Source organism: Hoplias malabaricus, chromosome Y (genome assembly GCF_029633855.1).
Source record: "Hoplias malabaricus isolate fHopMal1 chromosome Y, fHopMal1.hap1, whole genome shotgun sequence".
Taxonomy (NCBI): domain Eukaryota; kingdom Metazoa; phylum Chordata; class Actinopteri; order Characiformes; family Erythrinidae; genus Hoplias; species Hoplias malabaricus.
Genome location: NC_089820.1, coordinates 72,742,350 through 72,755,156, shown reverse-complemented (window position 1 = coordinate 72,755,156; position 12,807 = coordinate 72,742,350). Strand labels below are relative to the sequence as shown.

The 12,807-nt window shown below is 43.5% G+C and overlaps 1 protein-coding gene across 3 annotated transcripts in view; it reads left to right on the top strand.

Annotated features, from left to right (window-relative positions):
• LOC136679585 (rho guanine nucleotide exchange factor 4-like) overlaps positions 1–12,807 on the top strand; it is a 72,381-nt gene that overhangs the window by 23,564 nt on the left and 36,010 nt on the right. For all 3 annotated transcript variants that reach the window (XM_066658197.1, XM_066658196.1, XM_066658199.1), the window contains one exon: positions 7,647–12,431. In XM_066658197.1, coding sequence (XP_066514294.1) covers positions 7,647–12,431 — 4,785 coding nt within the window. The remainder of the gene's footprint in view (positions 1–7,646; positions 12,432–12,807) is intronic.

Genomic DNA, 12,807 nt, shown 5'->3' with positions numbered 1-12,807 from the left:
CAATTTTACCTCTAGGTATTATGTTTTTTTTATTTTACAAAGTACTGTAAAGAAAGATTACAGATATCGCTGTCTCCTGTATGTAATGAACATTTAGGGAAAACAACTGGACTTTAACAACACTGCTGTAGCTTACAAAGGTACATTAAATTGTTTGTACTTTTAAAGACAATAATGTTCCAATAGAGTACCTTTATCTCTGAGAGTGTATGGACTGTGTTTATCATTCCTCTGATTAAACACAACAGGGCTTAATGCTGACATCTCCACACTCTGCTCTGAATAAGCTCTCATGCTTTCTCCAAAAGTAACACAGTGCTTCCAAGAGGAGAGCAAGCCTTGTTCTTTTCAACAATGATAGCCAACGTGGATCACACAGAGATGCTCAGATTTTGCTCTGATTTATTCCACTCTTCGCAGAGTGAATGTGCTAGCACCAGGACTCCTCTGTCAGCAGAGTCACACCAGGAGCTAACCTAACTCTACCTGTGCATTTCCATTGGGTGTGATGGGCACTAGGGAGCCTGCACTGATTCTACTTTGTTATGAAATAGCCCTTATTCTGACCTAGTGTCAGAGAATCTCAACCTCATGTGGGAGACCAACTCTATGGAGTCTATTCTGTCCCATATTCCCATATTAGCAATGTAGAAATAATTAAGAATAAAGAGTTTGATACTGCGCTGTCATGAATCTGAGCTGAGAATGGCCTTGGGTGATTTGTGTGTGTGTTCCTGCTCTGTATTAGATCATCCTCACTGAGGTGATGTCATACAGTCAGAATAAGTTGAACACTGTTCTGTAGTGAGATTTTAGGCTCTGCCCCATTGGAGCCCCATTGTTTTCCACTCACCACGTCTCTGGTTTTCTCACAGAAGTCTGTTCAGAGGAGTTTTAAAAACTTACAAACCCTAACTTCAGAAATATTTGGTCAGTAGTAAAATAGACAAAATTTTCTGTGACCTGTAACTCCTCTTTGACCTGTACTTCCACACAAGCTTAACTTCACATCTGTGCTGGACCTTCATCAGTGTGTGTGTGTGTGAGTGAGAGTGTTAATGAGAGAGAGAGAGAGAGAGAGAGAGAGAGTGCGGGGTAGGGGGAGTGGATGGGGGAGCTGGTGTTGTCCCTGGGGGGAGTGAGGGAGTGATGTAGATGTGGGCAATCAAAACACACTGACATCATACAGAGCAGCACTGGGCCTAATTATCTCTCTCGCTCTCTCTCTCTCACACTCTATCTACCTACTCCCTATTACATCCCCCATTCTTTTCTGCTCTCTCTCCTTCTCTCTGCTTTCTCACACTGTGTTCACTCTCTTCTCCCTTTCTTTCTCTTCCTCATCTCTCTATTCTCCCTGGCTCATTCCTTCCCTCTCTCCCTTACAATCTTTCTTTCTTTCTCTTATTGTTCTTCTTTCTCTCTTACTCTCTGTCTCTCACCCTCTAATAACAACTGTGTAGTAGATTTGGGAGTTTGGGCTGCTCCTCCCTGAAAGCAGGACTGGATCTTTCACACTGTAATAAATCACTGTAATGAGTGTGTGTGTGTGTGTGTTTTTAATATTAGACCTGTTGTACTGTGAGAGTCTGAAAGTTGTGGATGTAAACAGTGGAGACTGGAGCAGATGATGACTCCAGGTCACTGGCATTTTCTCGCCCTGTCGCCCTGCAGTCAGCATTTACTTTGGTCAGCGTCCTCTCTAACAGCCAGTGTAACTCGCTCACTGTTTACTCCAGGGGTCCTTACTGTATGTACAAGACCAGGCTTTAGAGAACAGAGGGAGACTCTTCAACTCAGAACTAAACACTGCCTTTAGAATTGCCTCACCCTCGTCAGACTCTGTCCAATCACAGCACTGGACCTGTGTTTATGTGAGCACACGAAGACGAAATTAAACAAAACAGCAAAACAGACACAATGTGTGTAGAAAAATAAGTGCACTGAGTAAAAACAGAAAAAAATGGGAACGGAGAAGAAAGCACTAAGCAAAAATGGCTAAAAACCAGAGCTTCTGCTCCTCGCTCCTCACTGCTGTGTGCTTGGGTTGGGTGAAAAGCGAGCGGCTCATTATAATTTAAAGGAACAGGAGATGAAAAGTATTTACTATAAGTTAGTCTTTTATTATCCCACAGGGGGGAATTTGCATTGTTACAGCAGCAGAGTATAAAAATAAGCAAATATAGGGCAATAAGTAGGCAATGGTGCACATTATACAAATACAATATATAAAATATGCTGTAGACATAAATATGTAAACATCCATTAGCAGAGAAATAGAATAAAAAAAAAGTAAATAAAAATACTGTACAATAAACAAGTTCACAGCATGAATATTGCACATAAATTGTGTTGGTACTGCACAGGTACTATTCTGTTACAGCATTTACAGGTAATGAGGTATAGCATTAAATATTGCACATTAAATAGATTAGTAAATGATGTGGCTCCATATAGTACATTAGTGATAGAGTAAGGTCCATGTAATGTGTTTAGGATAGGGTGAGGTATGAGTCCATCATGTTTTTATGACAGAGAAGTGTCTGAATCTCTGCTTGGGGAAGTTCTGATTGTGCAACTGTTGGTATTTGACAGAACGTTTCTCAGGATTATTCTCAGTTTAATCCTCTGTCCTTGTTTATCTGGGCTTGCTTAAACCTGCCTAGATCTTTACTCCAGAGAAATGAACAGACTCCAGAACAGGTCTGAAATAAGAATGTTTTTAAAGTGAAAGTAGTGCTGGTGGAGTCCCTGACACACAGCTGCAGGGGGTGCTGCAGGGTCTCGAGGTCCTGGGTGGGACCCTCTACTCCGGTCACTGTCTGTGAGGAGTGTGGTGAGTTTTCCCTGTGTCTGTGTGGGTTTGCGCCTGGTGCTCCAATTTCCTCTTACTGACCAAACAAGTGGGTGACACCGTCCACAGGTGTGAGTGACTGTGTGTGTGTGTGTGTGTGTGTGTGTGTGTGTGAGACACTGTCCACAGGTGTGAGTGACTGTGTGTGTGTGTGTGTGTGTGTGTGTGTGTGTGAGACACTGTCCACAGGTGTGAGTGACTGTGCGTGACACTGTCCACAGGTGTGAGTATGAGTGACTGGGTGAGTGTGTGGCACTGTCCATGGGTGTGAGTGACTGGGTGAGTGTGTGGCACTGTCCATGGGTGTGAGTGACTGGGTGAGTGTGTGGCACTGTCCATGGGTGTGAGTGACTGGGTGTGACACTGTCCACGCGTGTGAGAGACTGTGTGTCCATAGGTGTGAGTGTGTGGCACTGTCTACGGATGTGTGTGTGAGTACAGGTGTGAGTATGAGTGACTGGGTGAGTGTGTGACACTGTCCACAGGTGTGAGTGATTGTGTGAGTGTGTGACACTGTCTACAGGTGTGAGTGATTGTGTGAATGTGTGAAACTGTCCACAGGTGTGAGTGATTTTGTGAGTGTGTGACACTGTCCACAGGTGTGAGTGATTGTGTGACACTGTCCACATGTGTGAGTGACTGTGTGAGTGTGTGACACTGTCCACGTGTGTGTGAGTGTGTGACACTTTCCACAGGTGTGAGTGTGAATGACTGGGTGAGTGTGTGGCACTGTCCATGGGTGTGAGTGACTGGGTGTGACACTGTCCACGTGTGTGAGAGACTGTGTGTCCATAGGTTTGAGTGTGTGGCACTGTCTACGGATGTGTGTGTGTGTGTGTGTGTGTGTGTGTCTGGGTGAGTGGGTGACACCGTCCACAGGTGTGAGTGTGTATGTGACTGACTGTGTGAGTGTGTGACAGGGTCCACAGGTGTGAGTGACTTTGTGTGTGTGAGTGACATTGTCCTCAGGTGTGAGTGACTGAGTGAGTGTGTGGCACTGTCCATGGGTGTGAGTGACTGTGTGTGTGACACTGTCCCCAGGTGTGAGTATGAGTGACTGGGTGAGTGTGTGGCACTGTCCATGGGTGTGAGTGACTGGGTGAGTGTATGGCACTGTCCATGGGTGTGAGAGACTGTGTGTCCACAGGTGTGAGTATGTGGCACTGTCTACGGATGTGTGTGTGTGTGTGTGTGTGTCTGGGTGAATGTGTGACACTGTCCACAGGTGTGAGTGATTGTGTGAGTGTGTGACACTGTCCACAGGTGTGAGTGATTGTGTGAGTGTGTGACACTGTCCACAGGTGTGAGTGATTGTGTGAGTGTGTGACACTGTCCACAGGTGTGAGTGATTGTGTGAATGTGTGACACTGTCCACAGGTGTGAGTGATTGTGTGAGTGTGTGACACTGTCCACAGGTGTGAGTAATTGTGTGAATGTGTGACACTGTCCTCTCTCTTTTTCTCTCTCTCTCTGACATTGGTGTAAGTAGTAAAGCTCATTAGAGTCTTTGTAATGCTGACTGTAAATATCCTGGCTGTGATTAATGCAGGACAAAGGTATGTGTGTTTTTCTGAATGGAGTCTCTGAGTGCGAGAGGTCAGTGGTGGACGTCATGTGCACTGCCAATGAGAGCAGGGTTTATTCCTGGACTTTACTGGACACTGTCCAACAGATTATGTCTCACACCTTCATCCACCTAGTTTACTCCCATTCGTCTTTTTCACCTGCTGTGCTTTAGGACCTTGTTTACCATCACAGATCACCACACTCCAGGAAATGCCCTGGAGCAGCTGCACATGATCTGAAGTTCTTCATACCCAGTGGCAGGTGTTGGCAAGATGGTCATAAAGTCCATCAGCACTGTCCCGTACGCTCTCTGGAGACATGTAACACCAACACCAGTTGCACCCCCAATTAATAGTGATCAATTAGAAAAAAATATGTTGATGACTTATTTTTCACAACAAATAAAAGATCAGAACTAAATAAAAATAATTGTTTGTATATGAGAAATAAGACAAAATATCATGCACTGTTTATCAAGAAATAATACCTTGAAAATAGTAAAACCACAAGGCACATTCTTGACACATAAAGGAACACTATGTAATATTTTTACCTCAAAGTTACACCTTCCACATCATTGTGATGCTTCACTGAGCTGTAACAGGGAGAATGAAGCCTCTGTCATTGCTACTCCATGCTCAGCACTGCAGAATCTACACTGCGTAACTTGTGGAGGAGGGTAGGAAAATATACAATCTCTCCCTCCCTCTCTCCACTGATTTCAGTACAGGTCTCTAAACATGAAGTACACTAGGAAAGGTCCCAGGGTAAAAACCCAAATTTGACTTAGTGTTCCTTTAAATGGATTAAATTTAGGGACTAAAACCGGACTAAACATTTTTTCATTGAACTAACAATAACTTAATGACTAAAATAAAACTAATATGAATACACATTTTAGTCAAAAGATTGAAATCAGCTGCCAAAATGAACACTGGTCAGTTTCACTGCTCCTCAGTCCAGACTGGTGGGCTTTATACCCCTCTGGTGGACTCTTGGGATTGGTCATAATGACCTCAGCCTCATGTGCAGCTGCTCCAGTGTGCCCCTTTAGGTTGCGTACATATTTGGACACTGCACTGAAGCTAGAGGTGCCGGATGTTCTTCAGCAGCTTGCTTGACTCTACCTTGTTTGATGCCTCCTCTCTTTAATCCAGCTTCTTAGTGTCTGGTGTCATTTTGTTGACGAGGCTGGATTAGAGGCAGAGACACACACTACTTGGGTTTGAGTGTGTCCCTCTGCTTTTAAAATGGACTGGAGGACATGCAGAGGGTTTGGCAGCCTTCTCTGGAGACCAGTACTTCAGTTTGAGACTTCCTTGGTTTTTAAAAAATGCTCTTTTATCTTTCAAAAGTTAGTTTGAGGTGGTCCCAAACACTCACTTTTTTGCAGAAGAAACCACAATTTTTGGGAAACTAACACAGGACACCCCTCATCCATGGATTTGATGGAGGTCACGGACCTGGAAAGAGGAGGAAAAACCATTGAGCACTGAAGTAAAAGGAGATAATGGAACCTGATGGAGTGAAAGGAGGATGGTTGAAGGAACTGTGTTCTCGCTTGTCGTTCAGGAGACTTTTGGCAGCTTGGCTTTGGGTGGATGTGGGTGTAGCTTTGGATTGGATTTTGGCTCGTGTCTGTGTTTTAATGAAGGGCTACGCCTCTGTCTTGTGGCATGTGAGTAACAGTCGTAGGCCTGTTGTGCAAGTGTGAACCTGTGTGGAGGTAGAACGGTGTACATGTGTTTTCAGAACAGTTTCAGATATGTTTAGGTCATATTTAGTCAGTTACATAGCTTACTGTACACCTCTCTGCTGGAAACAGATGCTGGAACATTGCCGTGAGGACACAATGTCATATATCTGCTTAAATTTAGTGAAATTATCTGTACACTGTTGGGGGGCTTTATGCCCATATAAACCTCCTCTGCACTTTACATGTTAAAACATGGACTGAAGAGTTAGTTGTATGTGGTTTCATGGCATGAGCTCCTTAAGGTTACGTTAGGGTGGAGCTCAGAAATGTTTACACTCACTCCCTCACAGAGAAAAACTTGGAAACACCCCATGAAGGCAAGAATACACACCAGTGTGTGTGTGTGTGTGTGTGTGTTCATGTTCATTCATGTTTGGACGTCTGGAGGGCGGTGTAGTGGAATTATTGAATGATTCAAAGTTGAGGTGTTTCAGATTCTGCACTAAATGTTATGTAACTGAACTCCAGAACCAGTACCTGTGTTCCCTCCAGGTGTGAGGATTACAGACTTTAAGACATAGCTTTGTGATTACCATCCATTCTGCTGGGATCAAACATGTCGCCTTGTATCACCATCTTTGATGTTTATTAGTTTTAATTTGAAAGCTCCAGCTGTAGAATAGAAACACTCCAATATACAATCATTCATTCATTTATTTTCTCTAATCAGTGGTTTACTGCATGATACTGTAGTACACTGTATCTGAAGTATAATGCACAGAGTGTATGAGTGGGTGTGTGTGTAATGAAGCCAACTCGGACAGTGGTCTCTTACTGTCCCTGACTGACATCTCAAATTGGACTTGAGAGTAAAAGAGGTGCAAGTCCTTGTTAACTTTCTGTGGAGGAGGAATAGTAAATGAATACCGTGGGCTGCACCCTTTTGTTGCTCTAGTATGAGTGGATCAGACATAGCAGAGCTGCTGGAGTTTTTAAATCCTGTGTCCACGCACTGTCCACTCTGTTATACACTCCCAACTTGTAGATGTAAAGTCAGTCACTTTGCTCTCATTTTCTCAGTTTTTACTCCGTGCTCCTATTTCTGTGTGTCCATTGTCTGTTTCAATATGTTTAACCTTGTTTTTTGCGCTCTCACATAAACGTTGGTCCAGTGCTGTGGACAGACTCAGATGAGGGGGTGGGACACTTCTGAAGTCTCTGCACTTGACGTCAGAAGCGGAACAGAATCAGAACGACTCGTTTTATCCCATGTTTCAGAAAACATGGCTGTCCGCAGAAAACGGACTGGATGTTCTTGTTTCACAGTGTGTGGGTTAGTGGACTAAAGATTCACACATTAATGCTCACATGCACTGAGCTGTGAAAATGAGGTTAGATGGAATGAGATTTATTGAGAAATATTAGATACACCGTAGATTTAAGATGGTGGTATGCAAGATCATGTTAAGCAGTGATAACACTTCTCTTACTGGAATGAATGATTAAAACATGTTCTCTTTCTCTCGTTAGGCTCCTTCCATTGAAGCTGATAAAGCTGACAGTTCTGAGGATGGACAGAGTTCAAAGCTTCAGGAAAGGACGGAGTCAGCAGCAGAGGAGTCTCAGGACACGACAGAGGAGTATTTAGAAGCTCCATCATGCAACAGCTCCACTCTTTCTGACTTTAGTAATGAAGATGATGAATGTTTTCAGATGACCCTCAGCTCTGAGTCTGGCTCTTTCTGTGGAGCTCATCTGGACTTTCCCAAAAACTCTGCTGGATTCAGAGAGAGGGGTTTGCTTGGTGGAGAGCGCCATCATGGATGTTCTGATGGGAGATCCGAGATCATTCTGGAGGCAAATGAAGAACAAGACACTATGGCTTTGGCAGGAGGCTGTAGTGGGATGAGTTTAGATCTTCCAGGTCAAAATGAAGCTGCAGATTGTTCATCTGGTACAAACGCATCTGAGGAAGCTAGACTTCCTAATATCTCTAATCCTGAAAGAACCTGGTTGGCAACAAATTATTTGACTGAATTGCAAAAGCCTGATTCTAAAGGATCCTTCTTCGGAGCTCATCAGGACTCTCCCAAACTCTCGACTGGCTTCAGAGACATGGTTTCTCTGGGTGAAGATAATTCTTCTGATGATATTCGTTGGAAAACGGATGGGAAGCATCCCAATCAGGAGTCAGATAAAACATCAGACACTGTGCCATTGACAAAAGCTTGCAGAGGGATGATTTTAGAAATTCCAGGACAAGATGAAGCTGTCGATTTCTCACCTTTTACCATCTCTTCTGACGAAGCTGGACTTCCTCCTATATCTAACCCTGAAAAAGCCTGTTTTGCACCTAAACACTCGACTGATTTACAAAAGCCTGACTATGAAGACGCATGTATAAACACACTGAGGGATTGGTCAGATGACTGTCCTTTAAACACAGAATCACAAATTGTACCCAATAATGAACTTGACCCAGAAGGAGATTCAGGAGAAGTGACCCATTCAGAGAGAGATAAAAACAAACTGAAACACTCAGATGGTGAAATGTATTTGCAAACACCACAGCTTGATTTGAGAGATACAGAAGTGGTTGAACGACTTGATCAAAATCAAACATTTTGGGTCAAGTCTGAAGGCAGTTCACAGCATAAAACTCACTCCTGCTTTTCACATGCATTAAATAAGGACAACCTTGAACCAGAACAGCAATCTAATATTAATTATGAGCTTCTACAACTTTCAGACAACTGTCTTCCCCATCCTGAGTGTCTTACATCTTTCAAAAAGTTTGAGGAACACTTTTCCAGGGGTTGTGAAGGTGATAGACTCATTTATAAAGAGGAGAACGTGTTAGAAGCATCCTGTGTTGGTAGAAATACTGTTCACTGTTTAGTGGAGGGAGGTTCCTCAAGTTTGTCTATTGATAATAGTTGTGTTTTGCCAGTTTTACCACATTTATCTCATTTGTCTATCAGTGAACACCCTTCAGACTCTGATCAGAGCTTGATTCTGTCTGAAACTGATGCAGTGGACAACAACCACAAACATAACAATCTAGATTGCACTGAAGCACCTAATTCTAAGGACAGCAAGCAAACTTTAAGTCAAAGAAAAAAGAAAGTAATTTTAGGCCCAGGTTCAATTACATTTAAAAGCACGGACACTGTAGGTCCACTCAGTTCCAGTTTGAGCACTACTGTAGACGATAGCACTTTAAAAAATTTAAGGGAAACCACTCCAGCATCCATGAAGGGATTCACAGTCATTTCACAGAAAGAGCAAGCAGTCATTTATTCAGAGAACTCTGATTTCATCGACTCTCATGTGATGCAGCCTAAAGAGGGTGGGCTTTTTAACTTTGCTGGCTTCCAAAAAAATGCTGTAAGTCAATGTCCAGGGATGTTTGAGACAGTTCTATGTGAGTCTGCAGATCCAGTTAGTCCTACGGATGTTTGCTTTGAGTTCTGTGATGAACTGCCCCCGAACTGTACACAAAAAACAAACTGTGATTTAGCTGATCTGGCCAAAATAGAGATAACAGTGTGTCCAAAACAGAGTCATACACCAGGCAATCTGTCCTCCAAACAATCACAGCATGAAGAATCCACTAAATCACTTACATCTGAGCAAGGCGTAAGCATTTCAGGTGATGCAAGCTCTGGTTTTTGTGTCCGACCACAGTCTGACAGTGCTGTAACACCAATACACTGTGGTGCAAGTCTCAGAACAATCTGGGATTATGGTTCAGACAATAACAATAACATTAAGACTGTTACCACTGAGGCACCAAGCACTTTACTTCAGCAGGAACACAACAGTGGCCAATCATTTTTGGAAGAAGGCTGCTACTATTCAGGCCTTGATATTAACGACAGCTTAAAGGCTATTACACAGTCTGTACTCAGTCCAGAGTTAAAACAAGGCCATTTTGACCATATTCATGGTCACCAAAATATATACTGTGTGGACAGAGATGTTCAAATAGGTACAAACAACAGCATAAATGCTCTGACACCTTCCCCTAAGATACTGTGTATTTTACCAGAGCAGAAACACAACAGATTAGAAACATGCCATTCATTTTTAGAAGAAGAACGTTACAACACATTCACGAGTTTAGAAAAGCAACCTTCAGCCTGCCCACAGTCCTCTGAAACCATAACAGAACAGGATATTGCTTTCACACTCAATTTAGAAGCTGGTAAAATCTCTGAAGACTCTTCTCAGAAGTCTATCAGTGATTACCTTGTGGAGAAAGAGGACCATCTGCACTTCTCTGCAGTAAACGGAGATCAGACAGCAGGCGTTTTTCAGCTCAAGGAGGCATACGTCACAAGGCAGGGCAATTCTGCACATCCAGATGGTCAACACTGTCAAAATCCACTGATATCTGGGGAATCTGAAGTCTCAGAGTGTCCCAGTGTCATTTCTGAATGCAGACAGGAATATCCAGACCTTCTTAGAGAGGAAAACATGTTTCTATTCAGTGTTGAAGCATTAAGAAGCTCTGAGAGAATATTAAGCACAGGTTTCTCTGAAGAATCTGGTCATGGCAGTGATTCTTTGTCCAGAACGGTTGACATTAGAGGGAATCTCTGTTCAGAACCAAGCTCGAAAATTGAGATATATCCATTTACAGATGTTAGTGTTGGCATGCTTTCTGTCACCAATCTGGAGCCCATTATGGAGATGGATCACTCTCAGGAGAGCCCAATTCTAGCAGGGAGAGAGAGAAGTTTGGAAATACAGCAGAAGAAAGTATCATTTGAACATTTTGATGCCTCCAGCTCAACAGTAGATACCTCCTACCATTCGGATATTGGTTATATCTCTTGTAAACACGAAACTGAGGGGATCAGCAGTGGTTCCTCAGTCAAAAAAGTGTGTTTTGTTACTGACCAACCAGAAGATAAGAACATAGTCATTCCTGAAGCAAATGGGAGGGCTCAAAGTGGGAATTTTGTGACTTCCAACTCTCAAGACCTGGAGTCCATCAGTATAAATGATGTAGAAGAAGACAGCATCCAGTCTTATGCAGGAAGTAACTGCTATGTCCAAAGCCCAACAAAGGACAAAGAAGCCAAGAGCAGCTCAACAAGCAAAAGTTCGAGATTCTCCATGTTCTCCAGGATTCCCTCTTTCCGCAAGGCCAAAAGAGACACAAACGCAGGCTACAAAGATGAGCCAGAGACCAAAGTATCTGCACTGGATGAAGAAGAAGGGAAGGAGGTAATATTTCACAGTTCTCCCAAACATAACAGGGCCCACTCTTCCCTCCATAGAGCTCATATGTCTCACAGTACGGAGCATTTATTGAAATATGGAGACCACACCAACAACGACATCTTTGAGAAAGCCTTCGCCTTGACCTGGGAGAATATGGAGAAGGGTGGGCGGTCCAAATCCATGCCAAGCGGCAAGCCACCCAAGCAGAGCAGCAGATATGGTGATCTATTGAACTTCAGGAGTTCACCCATGATGGAAGCTTTCAACCAGAAGAAGAGTAAAAGCAGCGATAACCTCAATTTGAGGCTGAAGTTGGCCATGGCCAAGTCTCTGTCCAGTTTTTTTGAGATCCGATCCAGTGAGAAGGAGAAGGAGAAACAGCAGCAGGTCCAAAATGAAGATGCAAAGCCCAGGAAGAAACCAAAAGTGCCTAAAGAGAGAGAGTTGCTCAAGAGGACTTTCTCTGTTCCTACATCCAAGTCAACACATCATAGCCAAAGAGACTTGGCATCAAGCATGGCTCAGAGTGGACGGGATCTCCAGGAATCCCTGGAGAAGAGATTGAAAAACTCCAATCCCCTGAGCAACAAGACTAAACCAGGGACTGAACCAGAGATGGACTCAGACGAGAGCTCAGTATCTAACGGCCTCTCTCCAATACACTTGGATGCTTTTGAGACTGTAGAAGACGAGGAATACTTTCATGCTCCAGTTCATCCGACAGTGTTTGCTCTCGCCAACCAACTGTCTCCGACCTGGGCCAGATCTCTGGGATCCTTCGAAGGTCTTAATACTCCAATGAGGCCGATGAGTCCCAAGCCCCAAAGCCCTGGATTGTGGACCCACCGGAAGAGCTTCTGCTTTCCCTCAAGATCCGTGGCTTCATCTCTCTGCTCTCTGGCTCAGGGCCAGAGTCTGGAGGGGCTTACAGATTTTCCACAGAGAGCAAACTCTTTCAGACGCAGAGCTTCACAGCTAGCATCAACCCAGTCTTTCGACTCTGGGTATTTATTGGAGGAGAGCAGTTCTGGCAGCCAATCCCAGACCAGCCTGGTCTCCACTGATTCCAGGAACGAATATGAGGTGTGTAGAAGGAACAGTTGGATGATTTTTTTTTATCATTTAGTAATTTCATAGCATTTGGGCTAATGTACATATAATCAGTATTTAGCATTCTGTCACATACACTTTTTTGCATTACAGACTATTAGACTGTTAATTAGTTAATAAACTATTAATATATGGCATAGGGATGGGCGGTATCCACATTGTCCATACCGTAATACCGTCTCAAAATATTATCTTGATATACGGTAGTACCATGCGGAGGAGTGCTCTGCCAGGCTGCACTGAGCCTTATATATGTGAGCACAAAGTCGAGTGAATTTAGCTAAACACAGCCTGACAGTGCACACTGACACACATGTTGACGATAAAAACCTGTTTCAGGGAGAGCAAA